The following is a 22,737-nucleotide window of genomic DNA, read 5'->3' on the forward strand; positions in this document are numbered from 1 at the left end:
ATAACAGATCAGTGCTACCTCCTCCCCCGGACTTCAGTTATCCCCTTCACAGGCCTACGTTCCCCACCAAAGGGCTCAAAGTGTCAAAAGCAGTTTTAGCTCACGTAGATGCCGAGACACCTTCCATCATAGGTGCTGTACACATCTAAGAACTATGCCTGGCCATTCTGCAAGTACCGAAGGGGTCCATTTCTGTTTACAGTTACAGATAATCCTACCAAAATTTTTTTTCCCCCTTTTTAATTCCCCCCCTCCACCCCAACCTATGGATGTTGCTGTTTCCCCTCAAGAACTGGATCTCTGAAGGTGGGGCATCTCCTCCCACACGCTCATGGCATACACCTGGGGCCTGGCACACTTGGGGTATGGTCCGTGGTTCTACCTGGGGCATGAACCCAGGACCATCTGTGTGTAAAGCAGAAGTGCTAACTGCTACACTATGGAGCCACGCCTCTAGCAACATATTTTTAAGAGCTCAGCAAAATGTTTCAACTGGCTGCTTTTCCCTCCCCTCGGAGACCTGGCCTCCCCAGAGGGCTAGGAATCACCAAGAGACTCAGAGGAAGTGGTAAAAGCCTACTGAGAGAAGGCACAATCACAGCTGATGTGTCTTCTACCTGGCCGTGCTGGTATACAGGCTACTTGGAGCCTGGCTTGAAGAGGCGCTCGTGGTGGGGGTGGACTCATAATCAGAAAGGACAGGCTCCGACCCAAACTGCAAGGCCCCAAACTGCAGGTTTAGCCCTGAGATATCGGCTGAGCCAGGCATCTCCACAGCCAGAGCAGGAATCTGGAGAGAACAGAAAGGAACGCTTTACTGCAACCTCACTGTAAGACCAATGAAAAGACCTTTGCTTCAAATTTCTATACTATATTTTTACAACCTCGATTCCCAAATCCTGTAGCCCCTTGCCCCAAGAGAGCATCTATTTAAAAGTTAGAGAACCTTAGAAGTCAAGGAGGCTTTTTTCTTCTGCTGCTTCAGTTTTTGCTGAGCCGGCTGAGGGCTGGAGGACTGGTTGTCTGAAGACCCAGGGGACATTTGTGGAGCCGAGGCAGGTTTGCTTGGCAGCGGAGAAGAGGGGGGTGCAGGTGCAGCTGTGGAGGTAGCTGCTGCAGGTGGCTTCTCCTGAAGGAACACCTCCATCATGGTTGAAGATGGGGTGAAAGCCTGGCGCTTTGTGAAGGGGCTGTGCACTGTTGAATCATTTGGGTTCTTCAAATCTGCACAATGAAATCCAGTATGTTTAAGGTCAGAGGTGCTGGTGAACCTCCAGATGATGCTATGACCTTGCACTAGAGCCATGAACTAAACCCCCAGGAGTCAGGACCTCATATAAACAGGTCCTGTTTTAAGACTTAATCTCATGTCTAGAGACGCCAATTTCTGGATCGTATTTGTTCTTAAGTGGGGCCTAAGTGAACTGATGCTATCCCTCGCTTGTGTAAGACAGGGATCTAGGAACTGCCCATGTTTAAAGCTCTAAGACAGACAAATCCATGAATGTTTCCAAAGGCAATCCACCGTTTTTAACCACTAAAGGTAAATCTAGGGGATCCCTAAAACCCCCAGGTCAACAGAAAACTGCAGCTACGTAGAGAGCTAAATCTGATAAGAGCTTTACAACTTCAGCTTCTCACGACCCTCGGCGTTCTGACTGGAGGCTCAGGATGGAGAACGAGCCAACTGGCTGCCTTTCTCCCTTCACCCCCTACTCCTGCCTCTTGACGGTTACGCTCCAATGCTTAAAAAGCTCAGTTTGCTTTCCGTCTTTCTCACCGTACTGCACCAGCGACGGGGACTGCGTGGTGGAGCCCAGGTCCCAAGAGGAGGTGGTGGCGGTTCCAGACTGGGAATGCTGGGCGGCCAGCTGAGCCAGGGCCTGCGCAGTCTTGAACTGCTCCAAGAACTGGGAGCCCGTGGTGCTGCCACCTTTAGCTTCGCCGACATCGCCAAATCCTTTCCCTAACATGCTCACCTGTAGATCGACACAGAAATTTAGAGAAATCTGAGCAACCTCGTTCAGCTACTGAAAGACGCACTTATCCAGGATGAGCGCGGGGTAAATGAGGCCAGTGAAGAGTGCCACCAGACTGAGTACACGGCGTACTCCACTTAGAGCACAAGTTCTGGATCTGGACTCAGAGTGTCTGGCTACGTAATTGCGGAAAAGTAATTTTTCTGTACCTCACTTTAACATAGAAATAAAAGCAGCACCTCATTAAGTTGTGGGAGAATTAAACGAATTATGTATCTAGGGCACTTAACATGCACAGGGTACAAAGAGTAAGTACTCAAAGAAGTAAGAGCGATTAGAATGTCCACCTTCATCCTCGCTCCCTCTGCCTCAGGGATAAAGCTCCAATGGCTAGAGATTTTTTTCCTTTTAAAATTTTAAATCGATCAATACTTGATTAGTAAGTTAACATGAGGGTAATATAAAATTTCACTTAAGCCATTAAGATCCTTGTCTTTTCCACTAAACGGCTTGAAAGGAAAAAAACCAACCAACGGCGCCTCATCTCAATGTTGTTAATAATCAGCACAGATGCAAAGGCAGCTCTGCGGGCCACCCCGCTGCCCACTAGACTAGCCAACGACGAGTTCAGATGATCTGGATGTTTCTTCCATGTGCATCCAAGTTCTACAGGGCGATCATGACAGCAAAGCAAAATTTACTCTTAATGCTTTTGGGGGATTCTCCCCATTCCCTACTACCACGTAAAACTACCAGCCTCATCCAGAAGATGAACCATGTGACCTCGACTATTCTAAGAAACCCCCAAGGAAATTTAACCTCGTCCTCCTTACGTTCTCATTTAACCACATCACCGTCACAACTGGGCAACGCTTTCCTATACAAAACCCGTCTTTTCAACTTGAGGTAAGGCATTCTTTCCCATTTCCATCTATACCCCAAGATTATACACACAAATGCAAAAATGGCAGAAGTCCAGCTGAAAATATGGAATTGTGGCTGAGAGATGATCTCACACAGCAATGATTACCAAATATTCTACAAATGCAAAGCATTACATTAAAAGCATAAAAAGTTATCTAATGTTCATATATTGTACACAATAATTTATAAGGGGCGCCTGTATTATTTATAGCTGTTAAATTTCAAGGGCAATTAATCTTGTTAACATTTATTCTCAATGGAAAAGAAGCGTTAAATAGCACAGTGATTAATACAAGTAATGAAAAAGACCTGAATAACGTCATGTTCAGTTTAACACATCACATGACACACATTAAATAGAATGTTGGGGTAAGTAAAAGTACGTCGAAACTTTAAAAAGGCAGTTAAGAAAAACATGGAGCACTGACCCACATTTTCCAGCCACGTGCATCTCTTAGGGGCTGGGAGTCATTTCCATTTTTGTTTCTCTCTTCTTTCTCTTTTTAATCCCAACACTCTCCCCCTCCTTTCCTCTCTTGCCCACTTTTTCTTCACCTGTCATCTTTCAAATATGAACATCAGCCACCAAATTATTAAAACAAAAAACCACTAAGACAACAATTAAAAAATGAATAGAATTCTTGTTTCCTAATTAAAATTATTACTATAACTCTACTACTGTAAAAATAAAACTACATGCACACAGATGATCTCTTACCGCTTACGACTATACCATCCCTCCACAAAAAAAGGGACGGAAGGAAAAGCAAAGAGAAATAAAGAAAAGGCAGTAGTACTTCTTCAATTTATTGACTATAAGAAAATTGGTCCTTGTTTAGCTTACATGAATCCTTTGCCATAGTTAATGACCTTGAGTTTTAAAAAATGTCATGAATCAACAAGTCACATGACAGAACTTTCCTAGGTTACTAATAAACAATATCACTATTGCCACCACATCTGTATAGCCCTTGTCCATCAACTTATCTTCTGAAAGCCCTATAAGATAGGCAGGCAGAGCGAGCACTCTACCCACCCCTGCAGAGAAAGGGAGAAAGAACTAGCAAGTGGCCAGATTCTGGAAGATCAGAAGTTTTAGGCAGCCTAGTCCAAAAATGTCTGGTTTAAATAAATACATATGGCAATTCTGCTCTCTCGAGAAACAAAACTGCTACAACTCCCATCAAGGTTTATTTAAGACTGCAAAAGGGTTAAAATCTGATGTCACTGATTTTCTCTCTTCAAGAACAGTGAAGCGTTCAGCACGAGTGCTCACTAAATGACGTTAACTCAGACTCAGTATGTCCAAAGCCGAGCCTTCTCCTGAAGCTCTTCCCTACCACCCAACTCAATCAACATCTCTACACCCAAGGATGCAGAGGAAAACAAACAGGATGCTTTGCCCTGCCCCAAACTTCTGGCTGCCACTGGACGAAATTCTTGTAATACGTGCAGAAGTTAAGCAGGAAAGTTAGGTCAGGACACACCGCGTGCCCTACGACTTACCATACTGTGATGAGAAAACGTGCTCCCTGAAGCAGGCTGTGATATGGTGCTCTGCTTCGAGTTACTGAACACCAGAGGCTGGGCAAGAGAAGGAGCCTGAGATGGATCCAGATTAGAAGAATCATTCTCCATTGAAGACGGTGTCTTCCCCAGTAGAACAGCAAGGTCAATTCTAGTGGAGAGGAGACAGGATCTTGATGAGTGATGAACATTCTAGCACTCAACATCCGACTCAGACTACAGTTAAAGTGAAGTCAGTCCTCAGAAACACAAAGCCCTGAAATGCTTAATTTACCAAAACCGATGATGTGTAGAAGCCACTAGAGTGTGTGTCCTAACAATGTTGCCAACCACAATGCTATTTAAATATTTTATTTTGGTCAAATTAATTTAATGTCAATAACTGGGCAAGATTTACTAATTTTATCTATGATTTCTTAATACTGAATTCCTGTCATTAACAATGTTTAATATTTAAAACTATATTCTAGAATGCTGGCATTTTCAAATGCCTTTGGAACGACAAAAGTTTGGGTAATTTTTTCCTAACTTTTATAAAATTTCTGAAGTTGCTTATGGTATAATAAAAATATACATCTGGGCTTGGCCCACAGAGCTCCTTAAACTCTTAAAATGTCCTGGCAAGTCTTTTCTAATTTATAATGAGCCCTTTTCAACCATGAGGTCACATAAGGTGGGGCCTCCCACACAGCTTCAGAAGGGGTATAATGACCAGACACACCAATAATATGACTATAGAACCCCACCAGCTCCATCCACTCCTGGGGAGGAGAGCTGTACACCGAATTCAATCACCAAGAACTTTAATCAATCACATCTATGTAATGAAACTTTGATAAAAACCCTGAACGATGACATGCGGTGAGCTTCTGGGTAGGTGGACACGTGGATGGGCTGGGAGAGCAGCATCCTCAGGAGGCATGCAAACTCCATGCCTCACCCCATACCTGGCCCTACACACATCCTCCAGTTGGTGTCAGAAAAAAAAATACATGTTATATGAAAGCCCTAACACCCTATTCCTCTCATACTTCTCTTTAGGATCTTCTGAGTCAACAGATACACACCCAGGTCTAGAAACAGCCCAAGAGGCTTCAGGGGACAGAAACTCTCCCTGATGAGCGTACTTCCGTCTACTGACCCCGATACCTCGGTTCAAGTTCTAACAAGTTCATCAGCCAGTTCCTGGGAGGAAATGATCACTACACTCAGTGGGCTCAGTGGACAAAGATCATTAATTATAAAGCGAGAGAAGCCACTGAACAGTCCTGCAAATTCAGAAGTAAATTAAAACGTCCACTTGAAGCTTTTCTTTACTCGACTTACTGCAAGTTACAGCATGCTAAGTTTTAGTCAATGCCCGTGATGTTGACTTATGGGATTAAAGGGCTATTCTGGGGGGGAAATCAACTTTCAAACTGTTAAGATATGGCCTTCCATTTAGTAGATAAGCTAGTATCAACTCATAAATCTATAGATCCGCTGAAGAAGAACCTGCTGTGACTTGGTTTTCATGACGACAATCACCACGGGGCGTGGAGGCCAGCACCACTCTTCCTTATAGGCATGTCAGCAGACCCCTTTTAGAAAAAATACTGAATTTGACCACACACTTGCCTCTGACCAGCAGTGATTGTCACATTCTCTGCAGGCAGAGGTACTGAAGACACATTAGAGGCAGTGAAGATCTTGGTCTCAGAAAGCTGGAAAACAGAGGAATTAGTCACTCCTGGTGTTAGGTAGATTATCGTCAGAATCCTGGCACGGGTAAAGGGAATTCAGTATCGAGAAAAAGGAAAACCCTTAGAAAACTACTCTGAAGACTCCTGAAAGGATTAACCTTCAAGCTCAATGATTTTATTAAAATAGAGGGTAGAACCAAGAAACCCCTCAAAATATGGTCAAGTCATGTAATATGCACACTAAACTTAGAGGAAGGTGACTACGCATGCTAGACAGAAAAAGCCTCTGTATTTTCCCATTACAGCTCCCCATCCCCATCTCTACCCAAATCATACTTTATCTTCCACTGCTCTTCTCAAAGAAAGGAAGATGACAGCCAAGATAAGGACAAAAATTAAAGTTAATTCTTGGCTTTTGAGCAGTAAGGGCTCAAGTGCTGGTGAGTTAAGGTCTTTTCAGGATAATCTTAACCATTTGCAATTTTTGCCTTAATACTGACTTTATATACATAGTCTCTCCACTATAAGACACTAAAATTGGTAAGCCATTACAGGAAATAATTGTTCATACTATTCAAAGTTGATTTGATTTTTTACTTTGACTTTTTGATTCATTTTCCTCCTCTAAAAACAGAGAATCCACTTCCCTAAATATATTATTCTGAAAGGTGCTTAAGCAGACGAGCCAAATCTTAGAAAATATTCACAAGGCAGTCTAGCTTAGCTACAACAGAAAATAATCACCCTCTGATACTGATGCATCTGATATTTTAAAAACTCAGATTTAGCAACCAAAAGTTTGACGTATCGTTTCCTCTTACCATAGAAGCTGCCTTGCCTGAACATGTTTGAGTATAAGAAAGTAGATGAAAAAGCATTAAAAATTGAAGTTCATCCATGATCACTAGAAACTGTAATTCATAGCAAAAGTTTGACTGTGACCAGGAATCAGCAAAATCCTTTTACTCAGGTACTACTCCAGTGAATTCACACAGCTTGTTTATGTGCCACCTTGTGCCACCCATCTATGAGGTTTTCAAGTTGAGTCAAGCTGGAAGATAGCCAATTCTACATATTCATCTCAATTACAATTAAATACTCGGGCTTCAAGAAAATTAAAATGGTTCCAGAGCCAACCACATTACAAACTTGAGAAGCTGGCACTGTAACTCTCCCTTCGTACCCACCTCCAAGCCAATTACAGGACCATACGCCAATGTTTAAACGTGAACCAAACAACGGATCTGCTCCAGTAGAGTCATATACCACCAGCAGCTGCTACTCAACGCACTACCTGCCTAACTCCATTTCCGGTGCCCTACCCAACCACCGTCTCTTCCTGGGATAAATCCGACAATCAGGTATTGGACTTACACAAGTGCACTTGCCCTTTCCATAGTCTGGCTCCACAGAGTCCTGTTCATGCCCAGTCTCCTTCATATAACATATGTCAAATGTTCTGGCTCAGAACACTATTTTGGATGTAAAAGTTTTGGGTCAGAATCTTAAGGATGAACTGTGAGGGGTAGAAACATGCCCATTTTCTATCCCTAAACACCACTTAGGGATAGAAGGCACTAAAGAAAAACCACCTGGAAATACCTACATCTTCATTCCAATCTTCAGTTCCCCACTCCTCGGTTGCCGTCCTCCACGCACCTGGGGATGCAGGGAGAGTGATTTTGAGTGCCAGTGCACAGCATGTGCAGAAAACTCTAACGTATTAACATTTTTGGTTACCAAAAGTGTTACCAGAATTTAGTAATCAGAAGAAGTTCTTGGGCTTCAGAGCAAGGAAGACTGCATAGTAAGGGAGACCTCAGAACACCAGGGTTTTATTAAGATTATGATTTCGGTTACTTTCAGTTTTTGTTACAAAGCTACACAGTAGAGAGCGAGAGGCAGAAAATGCAAGGGAGAAAATGCAAGCACGAGTAACAACAAACCAACGCTCCGGGCGATCTCTTAAGACACTCAGCCCTCGGACCTGGTGGTCAATTCTGTGAAATGGCAACAGCCAACTTAAACCAGAACAAAACTTCGCCTATTTATCTGGTATAAGACAGTACTGCCGCCAGTCTGAAGGGAAGGTGGCAGCAGTGATGAAGGGACACAAATGACGCCAATATGACAGTGTAAGGGCAGTGAAGGCAGGCAGGCCTGAAATCCACGTAGAGGACACTCACAACTAACTGCTACAGGAAAGGAATTTAAAAACGCATACTCAGCAGAAGTCAAGTTCACAGATCTTATTGGTGTAACTATAAAGAATCTCTATGGATTTGCTTTTTTCAGAAGACGCTAGATGAGACTGAAAAACCAACTATGTGCGACAGTTACTGTCCTAATCCTAATCACACAGAATGTGAAATCTGACCTGCCACGGTGAACGGGGCAGGTCGTGTTGACAGCAACGCAGTGCGGATGCAGTTTCTGCAGGACCAATCCATAAGCAGTCAAAACGCCTTGCACTCCCCCTGCTGTACTTCATGCACACGCAGAACCTCAGCAAGTGAAACCGCCCTTAAGGAATATGGGTGAGTGTCAGAACCAGGATGCTTCCTGTCAACTCAAGGAACCCAGGAAGAAATAAGAACCTATCTGCAGGAGGGATGAAAACATTCCTTATTTCCTTCTCCAGACCAACAGTTCAGATTGAATATGACCCTTAAATCTTCTCTCCAAATGGAGAAAGGGTCTTACAAAAAAGAAAGTCTGGCATTTGAATATCTCATCATCACTGAAGAGAAATATTCTAATTTACAAAACCCATCCGAAATTCTTCTAAACATGTAATAGTGGAAAATCCTATTTCTAGAGAAAAGTATATTCACTCTAACACCGTTCCCAGAACGGTGTTAAAACTGCACCAAAGCAATTCCAAACAATAAACTGAAACCCAACCTCCGTCTAGACAAGTTACAAAGCACGTCCTCCTCTCTCTCCCCGCTCTCTCCACTGACATCCCTGGAACCTAGGGTCTGGGCAAACGTATACACGATTCCAGAGTTGGAAGTGACCTGACAAGTTACCTACTGTTGAGAAGCTCTCTCTCAACACAAGATTCCCGCCCCCAACCCCCGTGCATTCTGGCAACTGCATCTGGGATGGAAAAGACGACTGCAGATTCTTAGCTGATATTTGCCTATACAGGAAATACGAAAATGACTAAGGAAGAGAGCTATAGTGAGAAAGCATTAAGGAAAGAGTGCAAACACTCCAAGCAACAGATGAGGGTTTGCGTCTCATCAGCGGAAAGCACAGGCAATGTACGTGTTAAACATTCAGTAAATGAACAAAAATTTCAGAAGCAAAAACGGGCACAGAAAATGTGAGAAAAAGGCAGAAAGAGAAAAAGCAGGAAGACGGAAAAATGACATATCCACAGATATTTCAGTTCATAAAAATCTATAAAAATATCCGGGGCAGTTAGGCGCCTGGATGTATCATACCAGGAGCAGTCTCAAATTTTCGGGGATAATTTGACCCCTCAACCCCAATGAAATCAAGTCCTGAAACAAAAAAGAAAAGAAAAGAAAAAAAAGAAAAAACAGTGAAATTTTGCTTGTGAATGAGAATGTCTGCCCCCAATACACAATTCCCACCGCTACCTGTGGATATTTTAAGGGTAGGTTTAAATGTCTTTTTAAATTAAAAGGGAATCTGAGTTTGCTATCGTGAAAACACAAGGGAGATTCATGCACAAAGGTAGGTTTGCACCGTGAACTGAAGATGACGGGAAATGAAGCTGTACCCGACACTTTCCCACTAAAGAGGTAACAGCAGCATCACATAACTTTTCATTCAGTCACGAACCAGAGATTTCTGATTCTAGCCCTCCAAATCTGCTGTTCTCTCTACTCAGTAGAAATAAACACACACCTCATTCTTCCCAGATCCTGATTGAAAATAGCTAAGGTTTACAATCCAGGAATGGGACTTCGTGCCTGATTTTCCACCCATAACTGAACATGAATCTCTTCATTTCTATCTTTTCTGCCAATAATAAAAAGTCAAAATACCTGAGAACAAACTCGAGCTCAAAAACAGTAACTTTTGTTACTCGAACTGCTACCATTGCCTCTACAAAGCCATCAAGAGATGAACGAAGAGCAGTTCTAATGCCTCCCAAGTAGAGGAAGTAAAAACAGAAAAGGATGTCTCCTAGCCAAATGGTCGAGGGAATTCAGAAAGACATCCATTTAATAATAACTCAACTGGAGCCTCTGCCAAGGAAATTTTGTGTTCAAAATGAGTTTATAAGCTAGCTTGGAAACAAAAAGCAAAAAGTTCAGGACCTGAGGTGTAACATCTTGTGGACAGTAGATGAGAAGCTGTTTGTACCAAAGACCCTCCTAAAGACAGAGATAAAGATGGCTGACTTTTAAAAAGGGGCAGGGCAAATTTAAACGGACAAGGAATCAAGCAGCCTATTTCATGCTCCACTATTAGCTCAGCCCTCTTCGCAAGAGGAAAGCAGTCTCAGGCTCTGCATGTGCTGGCTCAGCCAGAGGAGGCAGCTGATCTCACGAGAAGAAGGTACTCGGGAGCTCAGAGGCTGCTCTCACTTGGAGCAGTAAAAGCATCTTACTCTCAAACACATCTCTGTTTATCCCACAAGCCTAACGTATCCGTAAATATATACGCCCTACCCAGACAGAGGCACCAAAGTCAGCTAACGGAAAAAAAGCCATTTTATTAAAACCCTACTAACACGTTATTACACCCTGAAGACAGTCCAATGAAGAGAGCTTGAAAGTCTCGAGATTTCCTTCTCGCCCAGATACTGAGATTTCCCAAAAATAAAAGGAAAAAGGATACTCCTATCTCAGTACTAGCAAGCAAACTGACAGTGGGCTTTGATTCTGGACTCTCTTCATCTCTACAAGTAGTGGCCTCATTAATTCAGGATATCTTTTCAACAGGCAAAGCTGGCTACCCTAACAGAAGCACCAGGAAATACAACTGGCGCCAATGGCAGCCACATGGTATAATGGAAAGAGCATGGGCTTGTAGATTGTAGAGTCAAACCATTCTGAGGTCAAATACTGGCAAATTTCATAACCGCTCTTTCAGTCTATGTTCTGTCACCTGGAAAGTGATGATAACAAATATCTATTTCATAAAATAGTGATGAACATCAGGTGAAACAGCTAGTCTACTGTGCCACAGGAACAAAGTAGAGAACACAGGGCATTTCAATCGCCATCCCTTTATTCCTGTCTCTGCTGTTCCTCCACTCTTTTATGTGACTATAACCTCAAAAAAGTTATTTCCTTAGGTTCCCAGAGACAAGAAATAATAAATGGTCACTCACTCGTCCCATCATCTGGCTCGAAGTGGCCAGTGTTGTTCCACGTATTGCCGCTATTATTGCCATAGTTATCATCGGTATTGGCTGGCTCTGCATAATCAGCTGGGTTAAAGGTTCTGGGGGCGGGAGAGGGGTTGAACAACAAAATAAAGCTTAAAGAGTCTATGACACCTGAGCAGCACCAGCAAAAAATTAACTCCAAGAGGAGGGCAGTAAGAATCCTGCCTCTGTCCTCATGTGATCAATCATATAATCCTATGTGCTATACTGTCAACTTTGCCCACTGATAAGCCTACCTGAAATTTCATGGTATAATCTTAATTTATATCTACTATTTATTTTGGGCTAGGACACCAATAATAACAAAATCCACATAAAGATTTTGAGAAGAAAGCAAGTGTATGCAAATGAAACTATGAAATAAAATGATCCGGGTGGTAAACGCTTATCCCTAAAAAATAAGTCCTAAGTCTACACACCTTTCTGATTAAATAGTCTAGACATCTTTCTGATTACATTTTGGTTAAGGCTGCCTACTACTATCCTCAGGAAATAAGGATACTATCACCATGCTAAAACATTATGGTGAAAAAATTAAAGACTTTGACATTGGACCAAGGAAACTTACCCCATTCCTTGAGCAGAAAACCTTCCTCCCCGCCTACCAGAGCCACCTAAAGAAAAAGAAAGAATACCTTAGAAATTGATACAAAACTATCTTGCCAACTAATGAGACAGCTATGGAATAGTATGGTTAACGTTGTTAGAAATCTTTCTGTCACTCTGTAGTAAATCGGTTAATACAAAACAGTAGGATAATCGTTACTATCATCATATTGTTTCTCTCCTGATCAAACTGCTGGGTCCTCAAATATAGTCAGTAATAATAAAGACTAAAGGAAATGACAACCATCTTTTCTGCACTGCCCACTTAGCAATCTCTAGAATTTGCACGATACCTCAACAATTAAAATAACCAGACTCCATGTGAATGTTTCTAAATGTAATAAACCCCTACAGAACTAGTAAGAGTACCTTGCCCCAATAGCCAACCCACAATAAATTCATCACCTCTGCCTCGTCCGCGACCTCTTCTGCCTCGTTCTGTGCCTCTTCCGGAAGGCCCTCCACTCTTGGTGCCATCCAATCCATTTTCCTGACCCCGAACTAGGGAAAAAATAAACAAAATAAAAGATGGCCAGAGCAGATTCAACAGAACATACGTAATTATAGAAGTATGTATATGTGCTAGTGAGAAAACAAAGAAAATGACTGAAAGGACGGGATACGATTGTTACTAGGGGGATAGTGATGGATCACAACAGAGAACTGTCAGTCAGACAACTTTACAAATCATTCCGGGGTAAGTTCATGCCAAACTGGCGGCTGCTGCTAGAAAAGGCTGCATGTAAGAGATGCCAAGTCTCAGAACAGATGATGGCAAGAAAAATCAAAAGGGTGATATAATGATTATAGGTCCGGCCTGACAAGGTCCTGACATCCCTGAATCTAGACATCACTGACCCACCGCTGGTTTTGTTAAAGCCCCATGCATACACTCTCGTCCACGGCTGGCACCTCGCCCACGTCTTGGTGGCCCACCACGTCGTCGACTATAGTCTCTGTCCCGGTCTCGATTTTCTTTGCCTTCCTCGTTGGACTCCGTCTGGCCACCATCCTTCTGTCCTGAAACTCCCTTCTTCTTCCCGACCATCTCCCAGGAATGCTAAAGAAGAGCAGAGCATTCATATCTAATCAATATGGATTGCTATCATGAAAGCAGAGATAAAAGCTGGGACAACTGTTCACCATTCTCCACTCAGCATCCACGTCTAAGATGCTCCTTCCAGTTTACTTATGTAAATGGAGTAGACAGAACCTCAAAACAAATTCTCTATCACTGCAAAACTGAATTCCTTTTTGTAGGGCATTAGCTTCTAGTTAATGGACTGCAGGGATCACTTCCAAAAGGATCACAAGATCCCAATCTAGTTCAGTCACCTGGCATATCGGTTAAAGGACAAAGTGACCGGTCCCTAATTTTCAAATGTTTCCTGAGCTGAAAAAACTAATTTCCTTTGGATTCAGTGACTCTCAACTTTTTATAGTCTCATTCATATGAAATATACCAAAAAAGAAAAAAAGCATCTAAAAGTTAACTTTGAATTCAGAATGAGTAAGCAGCATTCGACTCTTAGGCACATTCGTTAATCAAGCAACTCAGAATTTAGGAGGAAAACAACTATACCTACTACCCAGCTCCGCCCCACCCCCCAATTTCCTTTACTTAAAAGAAGACCAAACAGCAGTCAGGAAGGCACGGCTCTGGCGCTGAGACATGCTGACTGTCAGGAGCCTTTCTAGGTTTTATCCAGTCTGTTCTCCCCTGTACCTGATTAAACTGATATAATTCAACTTTCCCCAAACAGAACAATCTGTGATTTATTCCAGACTGTAGAAAGGAAATTTTGTGGTAAGGAAAATAAGCCAAACAATCTGTCTTGTAAAACATTTATCCTTCAAGAAAATGAGTGAATGTTTTAAACATACACATACCTTGATTTACACATATTTCTTCAGGAACTATGTACAAATGAAAGTTCCAAGACAAACATCAAGAACACAAATGAGGTATGACATGAAATTACTATTAATTTCCTCAGAGTTGATAAAAATGCTGTGGTCATATGAAAGAGTGTTCTTGAGTATCCCTCTTTAAGGGAAGCATGCTGAAACATTTAGGAAATAAAATAATACAATGCCTAAAACTTATTTCCAAATAATTCTAAGTATCCACTAATGGATAAACAAAATGGGCGCGCGCGCGCGCGCACACACACACACACACACACACACACACATTGAATTATCCAGCCTTAAAGGAGTGGAATTCTGATATATGCCGCAATATAAACCTTGAAAACATTATGCTAACTGAACTAAGACACAAAAGGACAAATACTGCATGATTCTACTCATGTGAGGTACCTCGAATAGGCAGATTCATAGACTCAGAAAATAGAACAGGTTACCAGAAGCCGGCAGGAGGGAGAAACGAGGAGTTACTATTTAATGGATACAGAAAATCCATTTTGGATTCGGCTTGGGAAAATGAAAATTTTCTGGAACTAGAGAGCACTGATGGTGGCATAACTTTTTCAGTGTACTTAATGCCACTAAATAATACACTTAAAAATGGTTCGAATGGTAAATTTTAAGTATATCCTACTTTATACACTTTATATTTAAGTTCAAAATAAAATTTTAAATTATAACCAAGGTACGTATAATAGTCTGAAGTCTATAATAGTTCACAAAATAATTAAAGAAAGATTAAGTATCCACTTAGGACTTGGCAGCTCCTTGCTGCCTACTCTTCCTACCCGAGCTGATTCTGTATTACAACTGGTGACCATTTTATGCTTACAGTAGCTTCAATTCTTCAGTTATAGTAACCCTATAGCTAAATCTGCATCAGAAATCCTGAAAACCAGACTCGAAACAGTTAGCTTTCCTAGTGTTTACTAGCCTGTCTCAAATCCTGGCAAGTCTCAGAAACCTGTCACCTTCTCCCTCTATAGTACACATCAGCTGCTGGCACCAGAGAGTTTTATAAGGATAGAGAATTACTATGATCTTCTCAAAGGTATTGCCAGTTTTCTGATATGATCTCATCCACCCAAATACATCCAATATCCTGGCAGCTGACTCTCTTCCCACTGGTTTCACCGGTAGCTCGTTTATTTGTGGCATAAGCATACTTTTCTCCAGTTTATATTCTTTTTTAATACTGTGGAAGGTCAGACTTGTAGCACTAGGCAGATGCCAGAAGATGAAACAAAATGTGACTTGTGCAAAAAACTCCAGACATTTACAAAGCACAAGTTATCCCACTTCTTCCAACCCAAAAATCTTGAGACAATTATGCTAGAATAAAAAAAAATAATCCAAAGGCACTGTTATCTTATTGTCTAAGCAGTAATTTTCAAATAAAATAAAAAATGTAAAATCTAACCTAAGGCCACACTTTTAAGAGAAAAAGCCACAAATTTAAATTCAATAATTAAAAAAATTGTCCCATGATTATTTCCCATTGTCTTAAGGAAATTGACAAACCTGTAACATTTAGCTAAAGCAACACTGTAATACCAGTAGGCTGATCACTCTAAGTATAAACTCTGGTTATCTATCCCAACCTAAGGCCCCCAGTGTGGGACCAAGTAAATGGAAATAACCTCAAAATGATACACTGCTTATTAAAAAAAAATCGAGTTCTCTACTAAGCACTGCGGGAACATCCCAAAGGTTAGTACGGCAGAATCCCTGTTAAAGGACTTATGATTTGGTATAGTGATAAGACGAACACAAAAACACAAGATTCTCATTAAGTGGGAAGAAAAAGGAAGAGGTGAAGGCAACTCTAAATTCTAGAGCAAGAGGTCCTGCAAGATATCCCCCAACATCTCCAGGGATGGTCAGCAGGCTATTTTGTTTCTCTGCTACCTCAACAGAAATAAATCCACATGATGAAAAAGTATTATAAACTGTAAAGCTATCGATGGGACTGTCCTAAACTCAGACTCCAATAGTGACTTTGCTCGATACCAATAAAACAGGTAAGCAGAAGTCTCCCATGATTACTAACCGAGGCCAGAAACAGCACTTCTAATTCAGCGTAACCCAGGGCTGAATACAATCGCTAGTCTGGAGTGAATAATTTATTCTAGGCCAATTAGAAGAGACTAATTTTATGTTTTCCTGTTTGCTGTTCATGAATTTTAAGTATCTGCAACCTGCAGCAAACAATATCCAAGGTAGTTCCCAGTTCTATTTGGAGGACAAGGTACTCTGGTTTAAACTGAGTTATCCCACTTGCTATTTGTAGAACCTTACTAGCCTCTTAGCCAGGAAACCACTTTCTAGAACACTTTATCGGCACTCTACCGTATCTGGGTTTCCTTCCAGCAGTACATTGATGGCTCTGTTGACATCTCCATTGCAGTCATGCAAAGCAATGACACATTCATCCTGGTTCTTGCCTGTGATATCAATCAACTGAAAGAGAAAGATCAGCACTGATCATGAACAAGCCTGCACTCCTCACAAAAGAAAACTAGGTGAAGCACAGAAAAAAGAAACACCAGCTGAGTTTGAAAGAACTAGGCTTTAAAAAGCAAAACATGCAGAATTTGGTGTCATAGTTCCAAAAGCAAAATATTAACACCTGTGATCAAAAATGGGGTCAAAAGGACTTACTTACAAAGCAACCAAACAATAAGCATCTAAGAGACTCAAACTTAGAAACACACAGGCTTCAGCATACTGTGAATTGCCACATTTCTTTGATGCCACAACTGCTCGAAGGTGCTATAAAGTGGCACTAACAATGTCATTCATTCATTAAACAGGAAGTGAAAATTAAGACAAAACCTTTTTGAACAAGGTATCTGTCCAAAAGGATAGAGTAAATCATACGATAAAAGCACCTATTAGCTTAACTTATCCTACTTCAGGACACAATTCCTTTCATACCTACGGTAGAAAGTAGGCTGGTAGGCACCTATGCTATTTAACAATGCTTTAATCCTGATGCCTTACCCATAGCTTACAGTGAGTCAGCAATATACTCACTTGTTTCACTTTTTCCTCAAAGTCAGCGTCATTATGGTCCGAAATCATCTGTGCAAGTCGAATTTGTTCTGCAGTGGCCTAAAAATTGAGACAAGTTCAAGAAAGCATGATCAACAGGCAGCAGTTTAGAAAATAAGAGGGACCTATGCAGTCGACAGCCAGCCCGCCCACCTCCCACCCCAACTTCCTTCTCCGTGTTACAAGTGACCAATAAGGCACCATTTAAGATGCTTAAATCAGCAAAATGACCAAAAAAAAAAAGAGCCGCCACTATTTTACTCTACATTCCCTAAAAAGCAGGAAGCTTTTCCACCACTGCTCCCTGTCAAAGAGGCTTTCATGTTGGGATCACAGCACAACTTTGAAACATCTGTACCTTAATTCACACTAGTATGTTTGCAAAGTCACATGTAAATCCTGTTTCTGTTTCTGTTTCTGCAATAACCAATGCCACCCTCCTTCTCCTAGGGCTGAGAATACCATAAGGTTTAGTCTGAGGACAGACTCAGCACATCTTCTGAGTATCCAGTGTATGTTTGTAGACAGCACAAATTTTGCCGTCCCAACTGAGACAACTAAAGTACTTGGGTATGAAAATTCTGCTAGAAATTCACTTAGGAGAAATAAAAGAATGAATATGAGAAAAGTTCTAGTCTTACAGCTTCAATTTATATGACCATAATCAAATAGGAAGTTAATTCATTCACATTAGGAACCAACCAACACTAAACAACAAAACAGATTCTATCTAAAGCAAACTTAAAAAACAAAACAAAAGCTTCAGTACCCAGGAGGCTAATTTACTCCTTAAAATTGAGCAATAAATACTCTAGGGTGTCTCATTTGTTAATTTTGATGAAACACAGTAAAAATGCTAACTCCTCATGGAAAAGGAAAAATCAGATTAGGCCTCAATGAGACCAGAGAGGAATATAAAAAATAAGTTAAGAAAAGAAGAGCAAAGGAAAGGGGAAAGGTGGCAAGACGAAGGTGAACTAGAGAGATGTCAAGGTGAAAAGTCTAGGAAATAAGAAATGTGTTGCTAACATGACCCAGATGAAAAAAGGGAAATGCTATCTTAGAGATACAAAGCACAAGACCCATACTTTCCAAGCTTCATAATTCAGTATCGAGCAATAAAAAGCACACTGCATCACAGAATGTCATTATCAGTTATCAGAACCCAAGTGAAAAGAGGCAAGAACTAGAAAATGAAAGAACACAAATCAATGATCCAAAGCACAAAATGATGGTGCGCTGGATAGAAACCAGTATCAACCAGCAAGGCTGCCCATGGATCCGCAGCTCCAGATCCCGCGGTTCTTTACCTGTGGCCGCTGCTTGTGCTGTGTCTGGTTTTGGTTTTGAGGTTGTTCCCAGTTTCCCCGGGCTCGGTTAGTGCCCACCGATGTCATCATTTACAGTATATACAAATAACAGTATTTACAAGGTAGAATACTGAAAGATTAAAAAGAACAAGTTAAGATGTTAAATGTGGGCAAAATGTTGTCTATCTCTTTCATTAGCACTTTCACCACTTTCATGTCTTCGAAAAAACAAACCAAGAGGATTCTCCTGTTCAGACATATTTAGTTTCATAAATTCTTTATGGAACTATGACTATTAATCCATTTTTTGTATAACAAGAAATGTACAAAGCATGCGTTGAGTAATGTTTTTATTTTTTTTCCTAAGTGATGTGTATAGTTTGGTTGCTAGTCTCCCATAAGCAGGTTTTATTAAGTGTTGCTTTCTCGATAGTAAGCAAAACAATGTTAACAATCAAAAATCCTTCAATATAGGTGAAAATATCTGAAGTCCCTTCTACAGAAGGAAAGATAATCAGAAAAGCCTGGAAACAACTAATCCAGGAAGGGGATTAGTCTGTACTCCAAACAAAAAAAAATTTACACACTGTACTCAATCCACCTGTGAAAACAGCCTTACCTGCCTTACAACCGTTTAACATAAGTTGCATGTGACCATCATTTGGAAAAAAAGAAGCCCAAGTCTAGCCTCTTCCTCCCTTAAGTTCCTTTCTCTCGGCATTCTGTGGGGACTTACATTGCCTTCCACAACTCAGGTATTAGCCCAATGACTACCCAGTCTCAGTTCCCTGGATAATTCCATCACACTGTTTTTGCAGCAGCCTGTTGTTCCCCTAATTCCACAGTTCCAAGAAATCAGAATTGCAATTACCCTCCACCACTCACCTTAATATACAAGAGATTCCCAAATGTGCCCCAAACCCAAAGCAACCTAGCACAAAGTTTTATTTGGAAGAAAGGTTTACGGGGAAATCATTTTAAACCTAAGACATCATTGTTGGGCAAAAAGACTTTGTTGAGTCTTTAAAGAGACACAGAACACGCAGGAGTTTTCCCCAAACCAGAACAGTTTTTGTTATACCACTTCTAACAAGCAAGGATTCTAATGAATTTAACTCCCTTAATTCACACTGCTTTATAATGCAATCTTGGCTGCTGCATTTAATGAAGAAAACATTCATCATATGATGAAGTGCTCAAAATAAGGTTTCTTTGCATTGTCTTATTCCCTTCCAAAGAATATAAATTTATATCTTTACGCTTTTTTTTTTGTTTTTGGTTATACAATTCCAGACTGCCCAGAAGACATAGCTGGATTTGAGAGTGAGGCACAGTAGGGTTCTAAGGAAATATGCAAGGATTAACTATCAGAAAGTAAATTTCACCTGTTTCTTGGGTCACAAAGAAAGATGACTTCCTTGTGGATAAATTCTTCACCAAGTTGGGTCAATAGGTTGCATAGGTCTTTGTTTTGTAATGTAGTCATTAAAAATTAAGAGTTCTACATCCTCTATTACCAAGATTTTTAAGGAAACATCGGGACTTATTTTTAACCATTACCTACCCCCCACACACACATGCATAAAAAAACCTATAAATATTTATAGCTAGCACAGGATTATTTGCTACAAAGTCCATTTTTCCCAGGCTGGCATAATAGTCAAGTTTCAACACTTAATTTACAAAAAACCCAGTGTTTAAGCAAGTACCCCTGGATTCAAATCAAAGGAAAAAAAACACATAAAACTAGAGGAAAACCATTATGCTTAATAATTGCCGCTAAGATGAGTAGCCCTACTCTTGAAACTTACAAATATTGACTGCTTTCTGCTCCACATGTAATTTCAATTTGTGAACATGATTTACACTAGATATGAACTGCATGACTAAGCTATATGAACTGCATATACTGTACCAATCGTTGTAAATATAGTAAAAAGTCACCTTGAAAGCCACATAATTACTCAGGAAAGAGGGGAAAAAAAATCCTCCTGATCACTCTTGCCATTAACTTCCATTTCTCTCTGACAAGTGCTTTGAAATGTGTGACCAAGAAAATTTTACCACCTAGGTAGTAACATCACTGAGCAACAGGTAAATGACCTGGGATGGATCCCTGGTGGACACAGAATTAGTAGCAAGCATAGACACATATCCAGAGTTATCAGTGGAGGCGAAGAATCTTTTTAAAGTCCTCTTCTTTAGAAAACAAAAATATTTAAGGAAAATAGGTGAGAAGTATTGGAGACCAAGGGAATAGCGCAGGAACGAATACAGGTTTCAACACAGGAGTGCCCTTGACCATTTTTTGAAAACCAGCTACTTAAAAAAATAGCCAGAGAAATTTTACAGAAAAAAATAAATAACAAGTATTTATTGAGTATCTACTATGCGTCCAGTACTTTAGAAAATACAAAAGCAGTATGACTTAGTTGCTGCCCTCAGGGAGCTTACAATCTAATTTGAGAAACAATTCAGAAACTGGCGCTGGACTGGGGTGGGTCGGGCTTGCTATCTCTAACAGAGCAACTAATTCCCCTAGACTCTTTGTGGTTATGACCTCTGCATCCCCTTCCCCATCAACTTGAATCTAATTTTTAAAAGGAGCATTTCCCAGTTAGGACGCATTTAACAAGGAGGAGCTTTAAAAATCAAAAACAAAACAGTACATTTTCAGGCCTTCCATCATTAGTTTACATGCCACAAATACTTCCCGTTCACAACGGAAAGAATCACGAGCATAGTCTAATCTTTAAGGACAATGGTGTAGGATCTCAAAGCAGTTTTATCAACCCATACACAGCCAAAACGTTTCGGTTCTACAGTAATGCTGGTTGTCACCGACTCTCATCACCTCCCAGCAAGTCACATCAGATAGCCCCAAAGCAGGATATGGGCAGCGGGAGGGGGACGGGGGAAGACAAAAAAGGATTTCTCCAGCTAATAACCAGGGGCAGTCAAAGGCAAAACGATAACAATAACAACAAAAAGGCCTGTTACTGTGGGGTTTTTCTTTCCACAACATCCTACACCCGAGGTGGCTACATTTCAAGAACTGGTGGAAAAGGAGCAGTCTCCTGTTTGTGACACCAGTTTGCAAAGCGATTTTAGGGCCTGCCCACAGAGTGAAGGGTCTTAAGAAATTCGGAATTCCTGTCCCTTTAGGAGAAGAGTGAACAAATACCCCAGTGCTCTGGTGACGTCCCTTAAGGCGTAATGCGCCGCTGGGGGCCTCCATGTCCAGCTTCCCGAATAACATCACAATTGTTTGGGGTGCCCAGAACTACAGTATGTACAACAGGAAGCTAAAGACAGCAGCAAAAAACGTATTCCGAGAGCTGGGGCGGTGAGAAAGGAGGAAGGGTAACGAGAGGAGCTGACAAAGAGGCTGGAAACGGAGAGGGGACGCGAGCCCACGCGTGGAGGATGGGAGGCTCACCCGCTCGGCGCCACCTCGGGAGCTCCCGGGGCCGATCGCCTCCGTGCCTCCCGCCCGGAACCACCTAATCCTCCGCACTCCGAACTGAGGGCCACATGGGGGAGTTCGGGGCAGCTCCACCCCATCGCCCTCCCCCCCGCCCCGCCACCCCCGAACCAGGCCGGATCCGGATCCGCGGCGGCCCTCGGAGTGCTGGGAGGGAGGGGGCCGCCGCGTCCCCTCCGCCGGCGCCGGCTGGGGCAGAGAGAGGGCCTACCTCAGGCGGGGCCCGGGCCTCGCTCGCTCGCGCTCTTTCTCGCTCTCCCCCACCTCAGGCTCTAGCCGCATGGCCCCCCCCGCCCGGCTGCCCCAAGCCCCGCCCCGGCCACGCTCCCAAATCGAGGCCGAGGCTCTGGCGAGGCCCACTAGGCCGCGAACCCGACCATAAACAAAACCTCCGGCGGCCGACTGGCGGGGGGGCCGCCAGGGCTCGCACGACTGGGGGGTGTACAGCGGGGGAGCACACGGGCGGGGGGGCTCACCGGGGGAGGGGGGTACGGCGGGGGTGGGGGAGGAAGGAGGGAGGGTAAAAGGGGGATCGCGGATTTAAAGGGGCCGCGGACAATACCCGGCCCCGCCGCGCTGCCGCTGCCGCCGCCGCCGCCAACGCCGCTGCGCTCCCAACTTTACCTCAGTCTCCTCCACACTGACACCCCGGGCCGCGCCGCCCCTGTCACGTGACAGAAGGTTCCCTCCTCCCCGCCCCGCTCCCTCCTTTTCCCTCTCGCGCTCGCGCCTTCCCCCTCCCACTTGCCTTCCTGCGTCGCCCACAGCACGTGACGCAAAAAGGGACGCGCACGCAAGCGTGCGCGTGCCGCCGCGCCACGAGACACCTCGCTCGGCCTTGCGCGCCCGCCCCGCCTCCTCCGCGGCC

At 42.5% G+C, this 22,737-nt stretch overlaps 1 protein-coding gene across 32 annotated transcripts in view; it reads right to left on the reverse strand.

Annotated features, from left to right (window-relative positions):
- UBAP2L (ubiquitin associated protein 2 like) overlaps positions 1–22,737 on the reverse strand; it is a 37,953-nt gene that overhangs the window by 14,642 nt on the left and 574 nt on the right. For 8 of the 32 annotated variants that reach the window (XM_016141751.2, XM_036234869.1, XM_016141734.2 and 5 more), the window contains exons 2-15: positions 18,386–18,515; positions 17,058–17,135; positions 16,371–16,481; positions 12,984–13,152; positions 12,498–12,593; positions 12,055–12,100; positions 11,430–11,542; positions 9,565–9,624; positions 7,719–7,771; positions 6,048–6,133; positions 4,410–4,581; positions 1,781–1,979; positions 947–1,224; positions 618–790 (exon numbers count right to left, since the gene is read on the reverse strand). In XM_016141751.2, the coding sequence (XP_015997237.1) occupies positions 618–790; positions 947–1,224; positions 1,781–1,979; positions 4,410–4,581; positions 6,048–6,133; positions 7,719–7,771; positions 9,565–9,624; positions 11,430–11,542; positions 12,055–12,100; positions 12,498–12,593; positions 12,984–13,152; positions 16,371–16,481; positions 17,058–17,135; positions 18,386–18,475 (1,724 nt within the window). In that variant the 5' untranslated portion in view covers positions 18,476–18,515. Of the gene's footprint in view, positions 1–617; positions 791–946; positions 1,225–1,780; positions 1,980–4,409; positions 4,582–6,047; positions 6,134–7,718; positions 7,772–9,564; positions 9,625–11,429; positions 11,543–12,054; positions 12,101–12,497; positions 12,594–12,983; positions 13,153–16,370; positions 16,482–17,057; positions 17,136–18,385; positions 18,516–22,080; positions 22,202–22,431; positions 22,599–22,737 lie in introns of those variants that run through there. The other 24 variants (XM_036234883.1, XM_036234878.1, XM_036234873.1 and 21 more) reach the window with 10 other exon arrangements.

This window comes from Rousettus aegyptiacus, unplaced genomic scaffold (assembly GCF_014176215.1).
Source record: "Rousettus aegyptiacus isolate mRouAeg1 unplaced genomic scaffold, mRouAeg1.p scaffold_m13_p_17, whole genome shotgun sequence".
Classification (NCBI taxonomy): Eukaryota; Metazoa; Chordata; class Mammalia; order Chiroptera; family Pteropodidae; genus Rousettus; species Rousettus aegyptiacus.